Source organism: Cynocephalus volans, chromosome 9 (assembly GCF_027409185.1).
Source record: "Cynocephalus volans isolate mCynVol1 chromosome 9, mCynVol1.pri, whole genome shotgun sequence".
NCBI lineage: Eukaryota > Metazoa > Chordata > Mammalia > Dermoptera > Cynocephalidae > Cynocephalus > Cynocephalus volans.
In genome coordinates, this window is record NC_084468.1 from 86615815 (window position 1) to 86636084 (window position 20270).

Consider the following 20270-nt stretch of genomic DNA (forward strand, 5'->3'; position numbering starts at 1 on the left):
TTCTGAAGGCAGCATAAGGGTGCTGAAAAATTAGTCCACATTTTGAGACACAGGGATCACAGTTCAACACCACCTTTATGTGCTCAGCTACCCATTAACAATGCTTAATGTTTTAGATTGGTGTAGTGGATTGAATTATGTCCCCCCAAAACTCATTGAAGCTTGAATTGTGTCCCCCAAGTTTTATGTATTAGAAACTTAGCCCCCAGTGTGACTGTTAAGAGGGTGAGAAATCCTATTATGGTAATTGAAAGATGGAGCCCTGTAGGGATGATTGGATTATAGGACCATGCAGTAGTGAATGGATTAAAAATGGTGGTCAGGGGCGTGGTTCTGAGAGCTTTAAAAGAAGAGGAGAATCTGTCTTTCTCTCTCTCTGCTCTCCCTGCTTCCACCATCTTGCAATGTGAGACCTCTGAGTCACTGTTGCCACATCAGATGGACTTCGGACTTCCCAGCCTCAGAAACTGTAAGCGATAAATTTCATTTTCTTTATAAATTACCCAGTTCCACGTATTTTGTTTATAAGCAACAAAAACTGAGTAATACAATCGGGGTATAAAACTTGATGCAAACATGAGTAATAATCCAGGTCTGGGTTGGCAAACGTTCTGTAAAGGGCAGAATATAAATATTTTAGGCTTTGAGGGCCACATAGTTTCTGTTGCAACTCCTCAACTCTGTTATATGAAAACAGCCATCAGCAATATATAAACAGATGAGAGTGTGGTTGTGTTCCAATAAAATTTTATTTACAAAAACAGCCAGTGGGCCAGTCTTGCCCAAAGGCCATAGTTTGCCAACCCTGATCTAAATTATCTTATATAGTTTTTCTATTCATTAAGCTAGGGCACCAAGGCAAGGCATATTCTGTGAGAAAGATTGTGCCCTAGTTATTAAACATAACCTAGTGTCTGTGTGTGTCACGTTCAAGGATCTGGCAGACTTGAGGTTATTATACAGATGAGCTGTTTGAGGCTCTGCAGAGCACTCCAGTAATGTCATCCTAACTTCAGAAACACATACCACTCTAGGTCAAGTGCTGACATTGAAGGAAATGTTGGCAGTGGGTAGCCCGTCACAGCCACCAGGGCAGATAGAATTACTATGCACTTGCTCTTTCTCTCTTCAGCTAATTGGATTACTATTCAGAGAAAGATGTCTGATAAAGTCAATTTAATAAGGGGATCCTCTTTAGCCAGCAAAGAACATATTTTCCTAAACAGAGCCAATGGAATGAGTTGTGAAAATATCAGTCTCTGAGCTATAAGAAACACCTTTGGGACTAAATGCAAAAGATCAAAACGGTCACATTCGCTACAAATGCAAAGTTCTAGTATCTTGCTCCTCTAGTTCATGGGAAAAAATTTGAATAAATATGTACTCTGAGTCAAACAGGGACATAATCTAATGCTCTATCTTTTTTGCAATATTTCTCAGAACAGGCTTCCTTGTACAGCAGGAGACAAAAGAGAGTTAAGAGTTTGTGATAGCCACATATAGTAGGATAAAAGTCTCTACTGGGAATTTATTTTGGATCCATGTGTAACCTCTGAGCCTGATTTGTTCTTTCAATCTTCAGATATAATGTCTACCATGGATGACTGGTATGAGGATTAAATGAGGTACCACATGTAGAGCTCTGGGCACAAAAACTGTTAGTTCCACTTAGTTTATGACCCCTTAAATATAAGAACCACTGTACTATGTGGTTTTAGTCCCTTTCACAAAGAAAAGAGTGGTTTGTCCTTTTACAGGGGTCGTTGGTCTGTCCTTATAAGGGGGTCCAAGAAAATTCCTCTGTGACTGTGCATAGAGTTCTTCCATGGTCCCTTTGCATGAAAGAAATGGAATCTCCTCAGAAACTCAAGGAGCTCCTCAAAACCCAACTTGCAATGGAAATGCCCTCTCCTCACACAAGATGCATTGTGTAATAGCTGTGAAATGTTCTTTTCCACTTGATGTGGTTTTTTAAAATTATTTTTTAAATTTTAAAAAAATTTATCAATATACAATGTACTTGATTTTCGTGTCCCTTTACCAATTCTTCCTTTCCCCCCATTCCCCTGCATATGATGTGTTTTGACATCCCCCTAATGTATGGTTAGAGGGAAGGCCAGGCCCACATTACAGGTCTCTGATTGGCTGGCTGGCCTAACAAGATTATGATTTTAAAATTGGGAAGAGAGGAGAAAATGTAAAGAAAGGAATATTTCTGAGGCAGGGCACAGATGAACATTTAGGAACAACCACAATTACAGTGCATATGCAGAACTCTGATATCTTGGTCCTGTAGTTCATAGACATAGGTTAAAGTCTGGGCATGACTATTGTGATTTCCTCAGGATAATATGAGTTCTTTCACATCAGTTATGATGCATGAGACAACCCCTGCATCCTACGGCAACCACATTCTATTCTAGATTGATTGTGGCCTTAAGTATCCTTAGTGCTATCTCCTAATGTGTCCTGAGCACAACACTGAGAGTCTTATGCTTCCATCCAACAGTGTCCTTTAGACTAGAAGTAGCTTCATGCTACAGTCATACTTTTTTAGTATGCCTGGTCATAAACCAAGTCCTTTGAGATTTCCTGCCACATATTTTTGGAAAGTGGAGAGAATTCAGTAATATCAACATGATTCTTTCTAGAAAGTGAAATCATAGCATTTACAGTTGGCAAATGCATGGCTTATTTGGTCTGGGTAGGGCAGTTACATAAAGAAATTAGTCATGTTGCCAGTTTCCATGAACTTAAGACTTTTGGAAGAATATCAAAAGATACTGAGCCTTTCCCCCAGAATTATTATTACTTCCAACACTGTCCCCAAGCAATTTGATTCCATTCCAGCTGAAAATTTTCAGCCCACATCTCTTTGGCTAATGTACATGGAAAGTGCAAGACTTAAAGGCTAAATGCAGAGAAACAGCACAAAACAATAGGTTTCAGACAACCACAAAATTTCTCAGCCTGGATTATGTTTATAAATGATTACTGTCCCTCTGAAAAATGCTGTCGAGTTCATATTGGACTTGACTGTTAATTTGGTGTCATTTCAAATGTCAGACAGGGTATTAAGTCTTAAACTGCCTTGCTTTTCTTTCCTAGCTTGTTCTAGGCATTCCTGGAACTTTTATACTACACCAGGAGTTTTTATCCTGCCTTTTATTTGCTAGCAGGATACGTTACGTATATTTGACATAGCACATAAGTAGAGAAGTGCTGAAGGACCTCAAGAGATCACCTGGTCCAACTCACCCCACTCCGAACAAAAAGCCATTGCTGGATTTCTGATGGAGATGCCTTCATTTTCCCTAGTCTAGTGGTTCTCAAATTTAGGTGCATCAGAATCAAATGAGGACTTGTTAAAACATAGATTGCTGGACCCCACCAAAGAATTTCTTATCTAGTAGGGATAGGGGAACTTGAAAATCTGCATTCCTAACAGGTTCCCAGGCGATACTTATGCTGTTCCTCACAGGACCACACTTTGAGAACCATTATCCCTCCCAAAGTGAGGCGATGATTGAAGGAAAGCTCTCTTCTCAATTGGCACTTTCCTTCTCTAGGATTTTAATTGACTAATTAGTGTGAGCAAATCAACAGAGTCTACTTCTGGTGATCAAGACTGGGACAACATGTTTCCAAGCCTAGAGAAAGACTCCAACATCAACATAACTCAAATTGCATTATCTACAGCAGGAAGAAGAATGTGCCTTTATAAATTAAATTGTACTTACTATTATTATTACTATTATTGTATTTCTTTGCTTCTAGGAGCTTCAGTTGCAATCTGGACTAAAGTCAAATATTGAGGTCCAGGGTGGTTTAGCTATTGATATTTCAGGTGCACTGGAGTTTAGTCTGTGGTATCGTGAGTCTAAAACCCGAGTGAAAAACCGGTAAGCATAATATGTGGTAATACTCTATGCAATGAAGTGCAGAGATATGTTTTGGGAATTGTTTAACCTTCTGACTTTTTAATATCTATGCTTTCTATTTGAAATCATTAAATCATAGAGGTGGAAGTGACCATGGGAAGTTATTCTGTCCATAGTTTCTTATGAGTAGATCAGTACCTAAATCCACTCAACCGAGCATCTTCCTGCTTTTAAAGACATCCATAGACAGTGTGCCCTGTAGATGAGGGATTCATGTTCTCCTGACATTCTACTTTAGTAGTTGATAATGTTGAGAAATTTTACTTTGAAGCAAAGTTTTTAGCTTATCCCTGTTATGGGGATTTAAAACCTTTCCTCTTTTGCTGTCATCAGTGGAGAAAAATTTAAAAAATGATTGCTTCTGTGCAGAATCAAACTCTTAAATATTAGAAGTCTGTATGTTTTTTCATCAGCATTTCTTTTTCTAAATAAAATGTTTTTAGCTTCTTTGATTTTTTTCTAATCTACCTGTGAGATCTAATGAAAGTGTTTTACTTTGAACATAAAACAATGTCTCTGAACCAGTGTGATAATCAAAATAATTAGTCTCCTGTTTCTTATAGAATTGAAGAAAAGGAAATTGAAATGTAATTTATTTTTACCTTTTTGAATCTTTAAAGTACGGTGGGGCAGAAGTGAGATGAGTGATAAAATTAAATTTTTGATTCATTTTGAACTATGAATGAAAGAACTGAGAACAATAAAAAGGTAGTGTATTTAATGTGAAGGATGACTCACAGCGTTACTAAAAGGAACTGAAAAATAAAAAATGGAACTGGCCATCAGAAGGTCCAGGAATATAATTTAGAGCTTCCCACTGTATCATTCATCCTCTTCTTTCCAAAGTATTTTCTAGACAGAAAATCCTCCAAATTAAACTGAATTGAGTTCTTTGCAGAGAGAAATCAACAACAGCAACAACAAAAAAATCCGGATTTTTTAAAAAGGATACAGCTAAAAATCTACCAGTATCCACATTGTAACCAATTTGTCTTCCATTTTTCATTTTTTCATTCATTTGTTCTTTTGAAAAAATATCTCGTAAGCCTTTGCTGAATATAAGACATTAGAAGGTGTTTTCAGGGATTCAAATCATCTCTGACCCACTTTTACACTGACAACAACAACAGGGGTTTTAATTTGCTCAGCAAAAATTAGTACCCCTATCAAAAAAGTATGTACATGTGACTGTTTAATTGTGGGAATAATTTCACACAGTTTGATTTAAAGTCTACAGTTAGTTAGAGTGGAGGTAAGCCTACTGGAATTGTTTATCCTCTTCATTATCATTTAAGACACATCCCCCAGCCAATCCAATCTGTCCAGTTCTCTAGACGATCATTTTCTTCCACCATATCTGTCCCTCCTGGGCACCTACTGTACATGCCCCACTGTAGGAAAGGTTCTTTGTAACACAATATTTTTTCAAATATCTTGGCAACCAAAGCTTCTAGCTCTTTGGGGAAAGTGATGAAATGGAACTGAAATAGCTACATAGAAGCCAACAGAGAGACAGTCAAGGAAATTCTTATAAACATCATCTTTTTGGTGAGGTTAGACTTCCTTTTAAGATAACTCAGGTATTTCTGACCTTTGAGAGGACTGGGTTTCAAGCATGTTTTCATTTTGGTTGTTGATATGCCCATACCAAACAGTGTAGTATCTGATAGATATCCCCACTTCTAGAATTGGAGCCAGAGGAGGGCTCAGGGGAAGGGAAAACCTTCCTGTCCAGTTTCTGGAACTAACCAGGCCCTGGTTACCAACATCTAAGTACATTTAGGTCACTTCTCAATCCCTTCAGTATTTCCTTCCAGCCATCAGTGTTATGAGTTCAGAGCCTGTGAAATTATAGGTGTTAGTCCAACTCAGTTAAATGTTATATATAACAGTTTTTTTTCTCTCAAATATTTAGGGTGACTATGGTAATAATTGGTGACATCACAGTGGATGCCTCTTTTGTGAAAGCTGGTCTGGAAACCAGTGCAGAAACAGAAGCAGGCCTGGAATTTATCTCCACAGTGCAGTTTTCTCAGTACCCTTTCTTAGTTTGCATGCAGATGGACAAAGACGAAGCTCCATTTAGGTAAGATGGATGCAGTGTTCATGGAATGTTCTAGGGCCATCCAAGTTCTCCAAGAACTTGCATTCCACTTACAGCATTAAGTTTCAGAATTGAAAGAAAATAGTAGAAATCCAGTAAAAGATGAATTTTCTTTAAATGAGTAAAAGAATAAATGATAAGGAGATAGTATCATATTCTAATCTGGAAACAACTTACCAAGGAAACAAAGCAATTTGATTTACCATAAGAGTTGCCACATAATTTTACCAAAAATACTGGAAGCACATTTATTATCTGGTATTTTCACAGTTGTCTCCTGGACAAAAAATTCAAAACAAAACATCAGGCAATCCATTTACCATGGTTTAAGGGCCCTAATGATTGTACAATTCTTAGGTATTCCATAAAACGGTAACTTGAACTTGTTTAAGTTTTGGCTTATACTTGATAGTTTGGGATTTTGAATTAAAAAATTCTTTCAGTAGAATTCTTAGTGTCTTAATAACCAAATATATAATTGCCCATGTAACTTTCCCAACATCTTTTCCACCATAGAGCCTAACTCTCATTTATACTGTTATTTGAATCTTGTAACCATTATTTGAAACAGTACTATCACACATAGCTAGAACGCTATAGGTCTAGGTATCACTGACTCTTCTGTAGTAGTTGTGGAGGTTTCCTTGTTACCCATTAACAATAAAAGTCCTTTGTATACTTAAAACAGCAAGGCACATCTTACATCATCTCTGTTGATAAGTAGGCCAGAGCTGAGCACCTTTTTTATTTTACTGACATTTCATGATCCATATAAAAAATGCATCAATAATATAAGTACAAATATGAGTAGGTTCTATTTTCATGGAATAAAAGATTGTGGGTTACAGTTGGAATAGTAACCTGTCTCTAACTTATGTCTAGAAAAAACTTCCATAAATGTGTTAAAAATATCAACATTCCAAGGGCCAAAATATATATGACCACGAAATTCAGTCACATGGCTAACTGGTTTGGTCACACATTTCGCTAAGGCCAGACCTCTGAGAGTGTTTCCCTGTCAGTATTCTCAGCTTAAAATCCTACTGGATTTGCTACTTACTCAAAAGGGGAGTGCTCTCAAGGTAGGGCTTCTGGAATGGAGGATGGGTGACATAGCAAAGCCTGAAAAGCTTAATGGCACCTTCGAAGAGCTGAGAGGAATTCAGTCCTTCATTCCACAAAAATGTATGGCAGGACTCTCATATCCAAAGCATCTGAAGTGTATCTGTTGGTATAAAAGGACATGGGAAGAAGAAAATCACCCCATTCATGGGAATGGAGTTACACGGTAGTCTTTGGTACTCGATATCCTTTCTCAAGTTGCTTTTGAACGTAAGCTTCAAGTGCACACTCAGCGACTTGGCTGGGACCAGTGTGGGGCCTTTAATATGTGTATAACTTTGTTATTGTTGCTGTTATAATGCAGGCAATTTGAGACAAAGTACGAAAGGTTGTCCACTGGCAGAGGTTATGTCTCTCGGAGAAGAAAAGAAAGCCTACTGGCAGGATGTGAATTCCCGCTCCATCGAGAAAACTCTGAGATGTGCAATGCGGTGTTTGCCCCTCAACTGGAGAGTACTTCCAGTGGATGGTTTTGAAACTGACCGGTGGTGTTTCACTTGAATTCATCTCCACAAAAGGGATACAATGTGACGTGCCTAAGTACTTGCTCTCTGAGAGCACAGTGTTTACATATTTACCTGTATTTTATATTTTTGTAAAAAGCTATGAAAAACTACAGTTGATTAAACTTGGGCCTATTCAGTGTACCATACATAGTGTCACTGTGAGTTATCATGTGACACTTTCAACAACATTCTTACTTTTCTTGTACCTTTCTCAAATCCCATTTTGTACAGTGAGAGTAGTTCTGCTCTAAGAGGAAACTAGAGTTTGTTAAAAGCAAAAACAGAACTAAAAACAAAACCACAAACGCTCAGGAGAACCCAATTTTGTTTCAACAATTTCCAAACAATGTATATGAAGCCCTTGATAGAACCTTAAACATGGCAAGAAAATCAAACATATTACCTAATCAGGGGGAAAAAAAAAGCCATTTTTTTTTTCCTTCATTACTGGGGGGGAAGTGGGGATGAAGGGACAAGACTTTTAAAAGACTTTTGTTAGCCAGCTTGAAGAATTAATATTTATGTCTTCTGTTATTTTTAGTTTTATTAAGCATTAAGGTAGAAGGCACACAGAATTAAAACATACCATTTCACCTTTCTGCTGTCCATGTAGTGAGGTCGCTCAGAGGCCATCCAGACCTCTACCTCCAGCCCTACAAAAATAATGGACTTATCACATAGGAATCAGAAAAAATAATTTCCATTTGATTTTTCTTAGGCTGTGTCTTTTTGATACTGCGTGTGATATACTGGTTTTTATAAAGAACATCCTCATGTATTCATTTTCTTTCTGCCTCATTTATTTTGTGCTGGAAGTTCCAGCTTGACTACAATCTGCACAATAGCCAGAATGGTTGAGAGAACATTGCTTTAAGAAGCTGATGGATTTGGATTTCTAAAATATGAAATTGAAAAAAGAATGTCTTTATTTGTATGAATTAAAAGACCCATGTGAAACATTTTCAAATATTAATAAAACAGATGTGTTTATTGTGATAAACCCACAACAAACGATAGGTGCTTGTTTGTCTATTAAACACACACACATAAAATTTTTAAGTTTAGCTAGCCCACTATTGGTTGTAAATTAAAAATAAAGTGTGATGAAATAAGTATGTGGAAATTTTACTGAATTTCTTCTGTGTTTCATTACTTCAAACACTGTATTTCTCTGTTCCAGACATTTTCTGAGCCCAACACATACACAAGTAAGCCTCTGCAGCAATACAGAGCAGGTCAGGTTCTCTAGATGGGGGGCCAGAGAGAACCCTTTGGAAAATGGGCCACTCAAAATAGCAGCAGTCAGAACCTCTTAGGGACCTGTGAGCTTGAAAATAAGCTATAACTCCAGTATTCATAAACCTCCAGACTGGCACCCTTTTTGTTGTTACTGAAAAGGGAGAAAAGAATCAAAAACTGAGGAAGTGAGTGGAGCACAGTGGGTGATGGCCTTGGTTGAAGTACTCTAAAGGTACTGATGCTGTAGGGAAAGCAAGCTGATCTAGGGCACTAAGTTTTAGATGTAGTATGCTAATGAACATCAGCCATGTGTTGTTCAACAAATCACATTTGCCTCTGTGAAATATAAAATAATCACTTAAAAGTGACAACTGTGGTGCCCTGTACATTAGTGTTTTGCCACTTCCCAACTGCTTATCTGGCTGGCTGAGGCAAATACCTGCCCACCCACTGGAGAATGGACAGTACTTAGCAATTCTAACATGTCCCAAAGAAACAAGAAACCTGAAGCATAGTACAAATAATAACTCCTTTTAAGATAAACAAGATAGAAATTTAAGAGGAATGGGGTGACAGTCCACATTTGGAAATGAGATATTGAAGCCGGAAAAATAACTTTAAGCCGTACTTACAGTTTTCTGATTCTGATAATTTTACTGTAACAAATGTCAGTATGTAGACAGTCTTCTGCAAAGATGTCTGTCTAGAAACTGCATGGTCCTCTGATGTAAATCCCAGGGCCTCTCCCCAGTCAGAGTGCTTCTTCCTGCAAGCCTTCAGGATTTAGCCTGGCTTCTTCTGTGAAGCGTTACTGTCATTCCCTGTCTCATGTCGCAGTACTGCCTATAACAAGCTGCTCCCTGCTTCTCTTCAAGTAAGTGTTAAAGCTAACATTTAGTGCTTATTTTGTGTCAGGTATTTCTAAGCATTTTACGTATATTAAATAATTTAATCCTCCCACCATATTTAGTAGGTAACATTATTTCCAAATTATAGATCAGCACTATCCAAGAGAAATATGTGAGTTACATAATTTTTAATTTCTAGTAGCTACATTAAAAAAGTAAATAGACACAGATGAATTAAACTTTAATAATGTATTTTATTTAAGCCAATACATATAAATTATTATATTAATATGCAATTTATATATAAAGTTATTAATGGGTTTTTCTATTTGAGGGGAAGGATTAGGTCTTCAAAATGTGCTATTTTATGTATACAGCACATCTCAGTTTTGATTAGCAAGCGCTCAATAGTCACATGTGGCTAGGGGCTGTAATATTGGATAGTACAATTATAGGTGGAGAAACAGAGGCACAGACATTTAACTTACCCCACAGAAGACATTTTCCCACTTAGCACAAGGTAGAACTAGGATTCAAATATAAGTAGTCTCACCCCAGAAGCTGCTTTCTGAACCCATTATATGAGGGTTCTTCAAAAAGTTCATGGAAAATGTATATCATGAAAAAATTATGCATGGCTTTTGAACTTTTTTTGCACCAAAATAAACTTATACTAACTTGTTACAATGTGTCTGAAGATGATCTACTTTGAGGCACTAAGAAGAATAAGATATCAGTTTGAAAAAAGCTCCTATAAGAGTGACATGAATTCTGTTAAAATTGAAGCAAGAACAAACCTCAAATTGATTGTGAAGATCGGGTGGAAAAATGGTAAAATCATTGATGCTTTAAGAAAAGTTTAGGGGGACAATGCCCCAAAGAAATCAGCAGTTTACAAACAGATAACTCATTTTAAGAAGGAACCAGACAATGCTGAAGATGAAGCACACAGTAGCAGACTACCCACATCAATTCGCAAGGAAAAAATTAATCCTGCTTGGACCCTAATTGAAGAGGACTGATGATTAACAGCAGACACAATAGCCAACACCACAAGATATATCAATTCGTTCAGTTTACACAATTCTTGACTGAAGAATCAAAGTTGAGCAAACTTCCCACTGAGGATGGGTGCTAAAACTGTTGTGCCTAGACCAGCTACAGACAAGAGCAGATCTTTCAATGGAAATTTTAAACAAGTGGAATCAAGATCCTGAAGCATTTCTTCAAAGAATTGTAACAGGAGATGAAACATGGCTTTACCAGTATGATCCTGAAAACAAAGCACAATCAAAGCCATGGCTACCATGAGGTGGAAGTGGTGCAATCAAAGCAAAAACACAGCTATCAAGAGCAAAGGTCATAGCAACAGTTTTCTGAGATGCTCAAGGTATTTTGCTTATTGACTTTCTGGAGGGTCAAAGAACTCTAACATCTGATTATGAGAGTGTTTTGAGAAGGTTAGCCAAAGCTGTAGCAGAAAAACACCCAGGAAAGCTTCGCTCAAGAGTCCTTCATCACCATGACAATGTTCCTGTTCATTCCTCTTATCAATAAGGGCAATTTTGCGAAAGTTTCAATGGGAAAACACTAGACATCTACCTTACAGTACTCCTTCTGACTTCTTTTTGTTTCCTAATCTTAAAAAATACTTAAAGAGAACCATTTTCCTTCAGTTAATAGTCTACAACACTGAACTGACATGACTAAATTCTGAAGACCATTGTTCTTTAGGGATAGACTAAATGGCTGGTCTCATTGCTTACAAAAGTGTCTTGAAGTTGAGAAAGTTTATATTTTTATTTTTATTTTTTAATTCCATTTTTCCACAAACCATTTGAAGTCCCCTTGTACTATATTTCCCAGATCCTTTTGGTGTTAAAGATTTGCTGCTGAAAGAATTCAAACAGTAAGGTTATAAAAATTACAAACATGAAACAGCAGCTACAAAGCTTTAAGTTATATTACAAAGTTCTGAGAGTCACTGCTCTTTCTCTGTGGTTCTTGAGGCTCTTTCTCTGATGGTATCAGAAGACCTTGCTCACTCTCAGAACTCTATTTTTTTCCTTGCCAAGTGTTCCTCCATGAAGAATGCTTCATCCCTGGAGGGAGGTTTTAATCTATATAGCAAATGTGCATTTTTTTTTGATGATAGCTTAAGTGAGATATAATTTACACACTATATAATTCGCACCTCTATAGTATAGAACTCAGCCACAAGACAAGAAAGTTCCCATAGAAAGTCTTGAAGAAAATAGTAAGAAGAATCCACATAAGCAAAATGGATAGCATTTTTGAGGGAAGAAAATACCAGAAGACTGCACTCCAGCTCAGTCATTATCCTTCTTCAGGACTTGATCAAAATGTCAGTATGTGTCTAAACTTCTACCTCTTTTTAGTCATCACCTCCGTCACCATCTATTTCTCCTTCTACGTCAAAGTCCCTACGGAAAATAGGGTCACTACATGAAACTAAAACTGGGTAATTTGAAAAAAGCTCAATAAACTTTATAAAGATATAAGCAGGATATAGGGAAACCAGAAGGGATGACAGAGCATTCTTAGGCTCATCACAGCAGGTCCTATAAGGTCAAGGAAGGGAGTGATTATTGGCACCCAGACAGCATAAACTGTGTGGAGCTGTGGTCCTGGACTAACAGACACAAGCAGCTCTCACTGTCTCCACCAGGAGGGAACTAGGGAAACAAATACCCTGACTTTGCTTTCTTTCCTTCTTCTAATCTCCTGTTGAAAGTACTCATTGGCTGGAAGAGCCAGAATCCAGAGGGTAAGAGTGCCTATTGATCCAGACTATACACAAAGCAGGTGGAAAGCAGCTTTGAAGGGGGAAATGGAAGAAACCCAGCCCAAACTTATATGATGGGTCCTTTCCTACAATCTGTTAATTTATTTAATCATTTGTCTTACACAACATGGACTGTTTATTAGGATCAAGAAATGTACTAGAATAAAAAAGGAAAGCAAGATACGTTGCCTCACCTCAAGAGTACAAGCAACAAAAGAAAAAATAAATGGAATTATATTAAACCAAAAAACTTCTGCACAGCAAAGGAAGGAAACAACAGAGTGGAAAGATAACCTACAGAATGGGAGAAAATATTTGCAAACTATACATCTGACGAGGGATTAATATCTAGAATATACAAAGAATTGAAACAACTATACAGTAAAAAACCAAATAATCCAATTAAAAATGGGCAAAGGAGATGAACAGACAACTTTCAAAGGAAGACATACAAATGGCCAACAGGTACATGAAAAAATGCTCAGCATCACTGGTTATCAGAGAAATGCAAATTAAAACCACATTGAGAAATCATCTCACCCTAGTTGAAGGGATACCTGCACTCCCATGTTTATTGCAGTTCTATTTACAATAGCCAAAACATGGAACCAACCTAAGTGTCCATCGATGGACAACTGGATAAAGAAAATGTGGTATATATACACAATGGAATACCACTCGGCCATAAAAAAGAAAGAAATTCTGCCATTTGCAGCAACATGAATGAGCCTCAAGAAAATTATGTTAAGTGAAATAAGACAAAGAAACAGAAATACTGCATGTTCTCATTCATAATTGGGTGCTAGGAAGGAAGGGAGGGAAGGATGGAAGAAGGAAGGAATAAAGGAAAGAAAAGACCACAACAATATGTTGAACTTTCAGAAGGCAAGAACAAACCTAAGGATACTAGAGATGGGGGGAAAGAGGGAGGGGGCTCGGGAAATGATAGGTTAGGCAATGGGCATAAAGAAATATCATGATTTGTATGAATGAATACGCTAATAATAAATAAAAAAATAAAAATAAAAAAGAAAGCCGCTTAGTGAAGTGAGGGAAGCAATACAACTAAAAATAATTTAGTACAATGGTATAAGTGTTGTAAAAGAAATGTGTTCAAAATCCTAAGGAAGCATAAAGATAACATCATCAAGGAGGTGATATTTGAGCTAGGCTACATGACTTCTTTACATCTGCTACTTAACCAGAATCAGCCTCTTTACTTTGGCCGTGTATCAACTTCCTTCACTATGCATAACATCTAAAACCCCAGGATAGAGTCAAGTCTATTTGTCTTCAGCTTCAGTGTGCAGACAAACAATGTATACTCTCAAGAGAGCCTGCTGTACAACTGCAAATTCTATTTGAGATTAGAAAATAATGTAAAAACTGAGATACACAAAAATTCCACCATTGGAGGTACCTCAGCTAATCATTTACCTTCCATCATGGAATTATAGTTGATCTACAATGACATTAGAAACTCTTTGCTACCTTCCTATACATGAAAGTTAAATTTATTCACAGTTGACTTGGAACATCACATAAATCTGACAACTATACTCACTCTTCTATTTTTACTAGACATATTCCTTCCATAATCTTCTATGACCACACTCAAAAGTATGGATCTTCTCTTTACAGAATAAGCTTTATGTATAAACTACCCAATTTCTTTTGTTAGTGAATCACCTCCATCTTCTTTTGGTTATCTATTCACACTTCTTTTTATACTTCTCCCTCTCAATTTGCCTGAAGATTAACTATGTAAACACAGTCGTGGAGTAAGATTTCACTATGAGATGAATCAAGTTGTTGACATACAAAGAGGTGCTTAAAGGTGGAGATGTTCTCATATATTCTTCAGTCAGGAAAAAGACATTAGCTCTTTAATGAGATCTACGGGAGACATGGTAAATGCAATGTCTCACAGCTGGTGAAGGGCAGAGTCAGGATTTAACCAGGGAGCCTCACTCTAGAGTTCAAGCATGTAACCATTACACATACTACCCCCAGAATCCAGTCTGAGCCAAGCCTGGAATTCAATTCCCTTGGCTGTATGTTCTTCTGTTCTCATCCTTCCCCCTGCCCTTCTGCCCAAATGTATCCTACCGAGCCCCGCTCCCATCACATTTCCTGCACATATAAGCTGCCAACTATGAAGACGCTAGCTTCCTAGCATGCTTGGTACATACACCACCCACTTGGGAATTAACCATACCAACTTGAGTGACTGCCCTTCTGTTGCCTCATGTCATTGTTTTTAGTTTAAAAAATTTATTTTTCTTAGGCAAATATCTTCTCTTCCCAAATGTGTGAGCTTCTTAAGCTCAGGTCTACGTATATAGTCTTTAGGATCCTCCATGCAGTGTGTAGTCTTCGCTCAGTAACCACTGAGCTACTCCCTGTAAATGTCCGGGCAATCATAATGTGAACTGCTCTTCAGAATGGGCAAGGTGTCATATGAAGGCGACAGCATTCTGTCAGAGCCTCTATAGCAAAGAAACTTACTCTCCCCTCAAACGGAAAAAATAAAAATAAAGGGGTAAAAATAAAGGCTAGATTAACTTTACCAAAAAAAGGAAGGAAAATCTCTCTTAAGCACTGTCTTTAAAAAATGTTCACAAAAACTCTGAGACAGGCATTTTTTGTCTCCATTTTAAAGAAAGAAATGATTGAGGAAAATGAGGATTGGAGAAGGAATATCTCACCGGGGACTGCTACACTAACATGATGGGTCAAGAGCAGAGTTCGCTACTGAGGAATATCAGCCTTCCTGTTGCCCTCCAGGAAGTTAGCCAACCTGTGTCACCAGTGCCCTGTGGTCCAGAGAAGTGGTTCTCAAACTTGCATGAGAATCACCTGGAGGGTTTGTTAAATCACAGACTGTTGCTCCTCACCACCCCGCTCCATTCCTGATTCAACAACCCTGAGGTGAACTACTGATTTGCACTGAAAACAGGTGAAGCCCATGCTGTTGGTGTGGGAACCACACTTTGAGAGCCCTGCTCTAGAGAAATTTGACCCAGGGAAGACGACAGGCACTTAATCAGAAGGCCATTAGTCTTTCCTGATGTTTGTAAACTGGGGAGTGAGGGGTATGAAAGTAAGAGATTGTACTTTCTGCAGTGAAATATGTATTTCTGCATATCACAAGGAGCCTCTCATTCTTACATCTTTAAACAAGTGAAGTGCTTGCGTGGTGGCTCCTCAGAATAGAATATTTCTAAACTGAAATTTAGGAGTGTTGGGGATGGAAGAGCTGGGAGATGGGAGGAAGACATCTCAAAATCCCACGTGGCAAAAGTTCTAAGAATGCTCAATCCCTTTCACTCAGTAATTCTAATTAGAGGATTTTATCTCATGGAAATAATCAGAGATGCTTACAAAGATTTATGTTCAAGGATTCATTGCAGCATTTTTCATATCATAGGCCAAAACTATTAAAATTAAGTACCTAAAAATATGAGATTGCTTAATATGATACAGCCATATGAGAAAATGAGATACAGGTGTTAAAAATCATTCCTCCAAGAATATTGGAAGAGATAGGTTTATATTAGGAAATGAAAAAGTAGACTAAAAATAGCATGTAAAGTATAAATACACTTACAATTATCTTCTAGAGGCAATTTGCATAGTGGGTCTGAGTGATTAAGAATATTTTTCCCTACTTTTTAGGTGTTTTAATATTTTCCAAATTTCCTTCAATGAATATGCACTACCTTTGTAAATACAAGTCCCAGTAAGTGATTTGAGTATTCTCCTTTATAAATTTGCTTTATTTTAAATGAGCAAAGATCTTTACGTCATTGGACAAATAAATCCATTTCTTCATTAGGACAGCTCTACAAACTCGCATTTGCAACAAAATAAACCATTATCCATCGGGATACCGGAAAAAGGTATGCAGAGACTTAAGTATACTTGCTTCTCTTCAGCTTTAGTAGCAGAAGCAGGACTGTTCCTGTAAAGCTCCTAACGATAATCATGCCGTTTTAAATAGGATGCTGGGGAGTGTGGGAATCTGATGCACGGGACTTCAAGAACTCCTCAAGTCGTTTCATCTTCTCAGCTGGAGGAGAAGCAATTGATACCAGCCATTAACAAGGAAAAACCTTCGCTATTTCAAACTAGCCGGTTATTGGGGGTTGCTAGTTGGAGGCAGCCAGGGGAAGAGAGGAGGTGCTGGCAACATCGTTTCTCGGGTGGAGGCTCTGAGCCTGGGATCTATCTGGGAATAGCGGTGTAGCCCAGCTAAGAGGTGGCTTGGCCAGTGATGGGCGGAACGCGTCAGACCACCGCTTACTTTCCCAAGGTCCTACCCAGGGACTGCGTATAGCTTCCTGCAATTAGTTTCGAGAAGGTTAAGGGAGGCTTGAAGGAAGCCGAGTATGGCCAGAAGGGTCACCCGTGGCTTCCTCCACGTGCAGGTTCTCAAAGACCCTGACCTCGGACACGATGTTCTCGGTGCCATGATGCCAGGCTCAGGAGCATGCTCTTCACCCGGTTCTGTACTCGGGGCCGTCCGAAGACGGTGATTTCCACTAGGTTCCTGGAGCTTGTTATATCCACCGTCAGCAGGGCCTGGCTCATCCACTCCATTTCTGGAATTATGGCTCGGTCAGGGCCTAAACAGGTAAGGAGAGACTGAGGGGTGGCACGGCCACAGGTCATTTGCAGGGCACGTAGCTGGGGAGGGAAAAGAGTTGGCAGCCGGGCCTCACAGCGCCACGCGCGGCCTGCGGACCGGGGGGGAGAAGGGGCCTCACCGAAGACAGCGTCCGCCAGCCAGGCCTCCAGGTGGAACACCAGAGGGTCGCTCAGCGCCTGCGCCGGAAACCACCACGGCCGGACGCGAAGCCGAGGTGGCTGGAGCGGCAACCCGGGCAGCCTCGCCAGGGCGCGGGCCTGCGGGCCTTTGTCCTGCTGGGCCTCAGCAGCACGAGCGTCGTCGACCATGCTGGGACCTGCAGCCCGAAGAGGAAGAAGCAGCACTGGGTGGCTATGGCCAGAGTTCCGCGGGACCCAGGCGCCGCCGCCGGCCCCCTTTTATGGTGTCGGGCCAGCCCCGCCCCTTCTCGCGGCCTGGAAACTCCTCCAGGCTAGTTCGAGTGCTTTCTAAGTAACCTGTACGGCAATAAATTTGAATGGAGAGATATATCGTAGTAGTTAATAGTTCCTGAATGCCAGCTACAGGCTAGGGGTAATATATATTATAATTCTCACATTGTGAAAATGTCACATATTATATATTATACTGGAATATTATAATGCGTGTTTGTATTATATAATAATGTAAAACACTATTATTAAACTAACTTTACAGAGAAGGTGATGTAGGCGTAGAGAAGCAAGTAACTTGATGGTAATGGGTAGAAGAGGGTTTTGAACCCAGGTATATCTGACTTGAATGAACCTATTCTTACTCTGTCCGGTAGTGCTGAAGTTATATAAGCCTTTAGGGAAGACTATACTCAAGGGATGATTGGTTGATCAGGTTATAACTTCAAAGAGCAGAAAAAATATTAGTTTTTGCTATATCTTTCGATGACTGTCTTTTCACAGCACTTCTGTTGGATAAACTTCTTATCAAAGAAGGACTTTGACCATGCTGCTTCTCCCCACTTTCCCCCTGACTGCCTTTCAGTAGCCCCCTGGCCCCTGCACAACCAAACAGCTTCTTTACTTTGTTTCTTGCTATTGCCCTGGTTTTCCTGGTCCTGTTCACATCCAGCCCTCTTTGGTCCCCTGCCTGCCCCATGCTGGGTCACTGACATGGATCTCTTCTTTGTGGCTGTTAGCCAGTTTCCTCTTTCAATCTCCATGCCTTTGGCAAGGCTTAGACTAGATAGCTTCATCAGCATATCAGGCATGCTCACCATATTTAGAGACTTCCTAAAATCCTAACCTCTTCATGAATCAGAACACCTGGCATATAACAAGCATTCATTCTTTTCTGCAGAAAATTTACTCCCTCCACCTTGGAAGTACAACAGTGATTTCCCAATTAGATTCCAACATATTTCCCAATACACACAAAAAAGCATGCCCACCAAACCTTGGATAGACTACTCCTATTCTAGATATTTTTTAGAATATTTGACTGAGCCTATGCAGATCTAAGAACTGACTCTAGAATTCCTTTTTTAAAAGTAGCTGTTTTAAAGCACCCCTTAATAGTATAATGGTTTTAAAATGACCCCAAATTCTTTGACACTCTTGCCATTGAGAGGTGGGATTTATGTTCCTGTTCATTGAATCTGTGTTCTGTGATATCTTGTCAAATAGAGCATGGTAAAAGTGATACCATGTTCAGTTTCTGAGATAGGCCTTAAGAAACTGGCAGTATATGCTTCGTGTCTTTTGGGTTACTCACTGTTGGAAGCCAGCCACCATGTTTTAAGGAAGCCCAAGTAGCAGGAGGTCCAGATGAAGAGAAACGGAAGTCTTTGGTTCTCAGGCCCAGCCGAGCTCCCAGCTGACAGCTAGCATTAACTTGCCAGTTATGTGAGTGAGCCATCTTGGAAGTGGTTTCTCCAGTTTCTAATCTGCAGTGCCAAACCTTCCATGCTGAGCCCTGCCCAAATTGCAGATTCATGAGCTAAACAAAGAATTTTTGTTGTTTTTAAGACCCCAGCTTTTGGAGCAGATTGTTTCTCAGCAATACATAACTAGGACAATGAGCATGCTTGGTTATGAAGGTAAGGTCTTTTGAACATAGTGCACTGGGTCTGCATTAGCAGGGCTTCATTAAGTGGTTAAATTGCTCTACACATGAAATGACAGGAAACTGGAGGATTGGAGCCAGCAAGCTAGGGAGCAGAAGTGGAGGGTGAATGGAGGGGCAAGGGCTCAAGTAATAGGGAGAGTGGCTGGAGCACAAATGAACTCAACAACCAGCGAAAATTATCTTGTGCCAGAGCTGGCATGGGGCTATTTAAAAACAGGAATGTCAGTGGTTCAGGTTTAAGGTGTTCACTAATACAGCTACCTGCCATGTGATGGATCACCTACTAATCTCCATTCTATTTACCCTAAACCTTCAGCAAAATCCTGCTGCACATATAATCCCTGAGTCTGGAATAGTCAGGATTGGGTGGGTGTGCTGCAGTGAAGGCTGGCAGTGCAATGCAATGGAGAGAAACAGCACATGTGAGGCAAAATGGAAAATGTAGTTTGAGAATTTATCAGAAACAAGAGCTGGAAGCCAGAGGTGACTCAGGAAAATATAAGGCCTGGAGCTGCCCTCAGTTTTCTCACTTGCTGTGTATCTCCCAACCTCTGGACATATGTGAGGATATCCTTCTTTGTAGATGTTGGGAAAAATAGGAAAATGTCAGGGCCCCTCAGATGTTCAGAATCTTGCCAAGCATTTGCTGTAAATATCCTCAGGTGTTCCTTGTTACTACTTAATGTGAATTGTGTATGGGCACCCAGGTGTCCAGGGTTGTGGACTTAAGTATAAAAGACTAACAGCTCTGGTCCACAGTGCTTCTCAGAACTCTCAGAGAAGCTACTAGGACAGTTGCTCCTAGATATAAATAAAACCCATTCATTTTTCTATACCCACGGCTCCCAGAGCCGTTTTTTTTTCTATTACCTAGCTCATAGACCTGCATGTGGAACGTTTGTAACCCAATCTGTGCAACAGACTCGAGGGGTCTGTAAGTCCTAGCTTTACAGTAGAATATGGGTTCCAGTGTT

General features: G+C 39.3%; 2 protein-coding genes across 2 annotated transcripts in view; one reads left to right on the forward strand and one right to left on the reverse strand.

Moving 5' to 3' along the window:
• Nucleotides 1-7643, forward strand: part of MTTP (microsomal triglyceride transfer protein) — a 41106-nt gene extending 33463 nt beyond the window's left edge. Inside the window, exons 16-18 of the mRNA XM_063108374.1 lie at nt 3778-3902; nt 5857-6027; nt 7472-7643. Of these exons, the coding sequence (XP_062964444.1) occupies nt 3778-3902; nt 5857-6027; nt 7472-7643 (468 nt within the window). The remainder of the gene's footprint in view (nt 1-3777; nt 3903-5856; nt 6028-7471) is intronic.
• Nucleotides 7644-16322: 8679 nt separating this feature from the next.
• Nucleotides 16323-19017, reverse strand: LOC134386516 (oocyte-expressed protein homolog). Its single transcript, XM_063108723.1, has 4 exons — nt 18943-19017; nt 17336-17533; nt 17015-17194; nt 16323-16638 (listed from the first exon to the last, which is right to left on the reverse strand). The coding sequence occupies exons 2-4, from the start codon at nt 17523-17525 to the stop codon at nt 16562-16564; spliced, it is 447 nt and encodes a 148-aa protein (XP_062964793.1). The 5' UTR covers nt 17526-17533; nt 18943-19017; the 3' UTR covers nt 16323-16561.
• Nucleotides 19018-20270: the final 1253 nt, after the last annotated feature.

Bases quoted from the DNA above. Each gene is read 5' to 3' on its own strand.
- LOC134386516 (XM_063108723.1), bottom strand. From the start codon at position 17,525: ATGGTCGACGACGCTCGTGCTGCTGAGGCCCAGCAGGACAAAGGCCCG. The intron at 17,195-17,335 runs GTGAGGCCCCTT...TTACCTGTTTAG, and splicing joins GCTGGCGGACGCTGTCTTCG to GCCCTGACCGAGCCATAATT. The intron at 16,639-17,014 runs GTCAGGGTCTTT...CTTCTCCTCCAG, and splicing joins CCGAGAACATCGTGTCCGAG to CTGAGAAGATGAAACGACTT.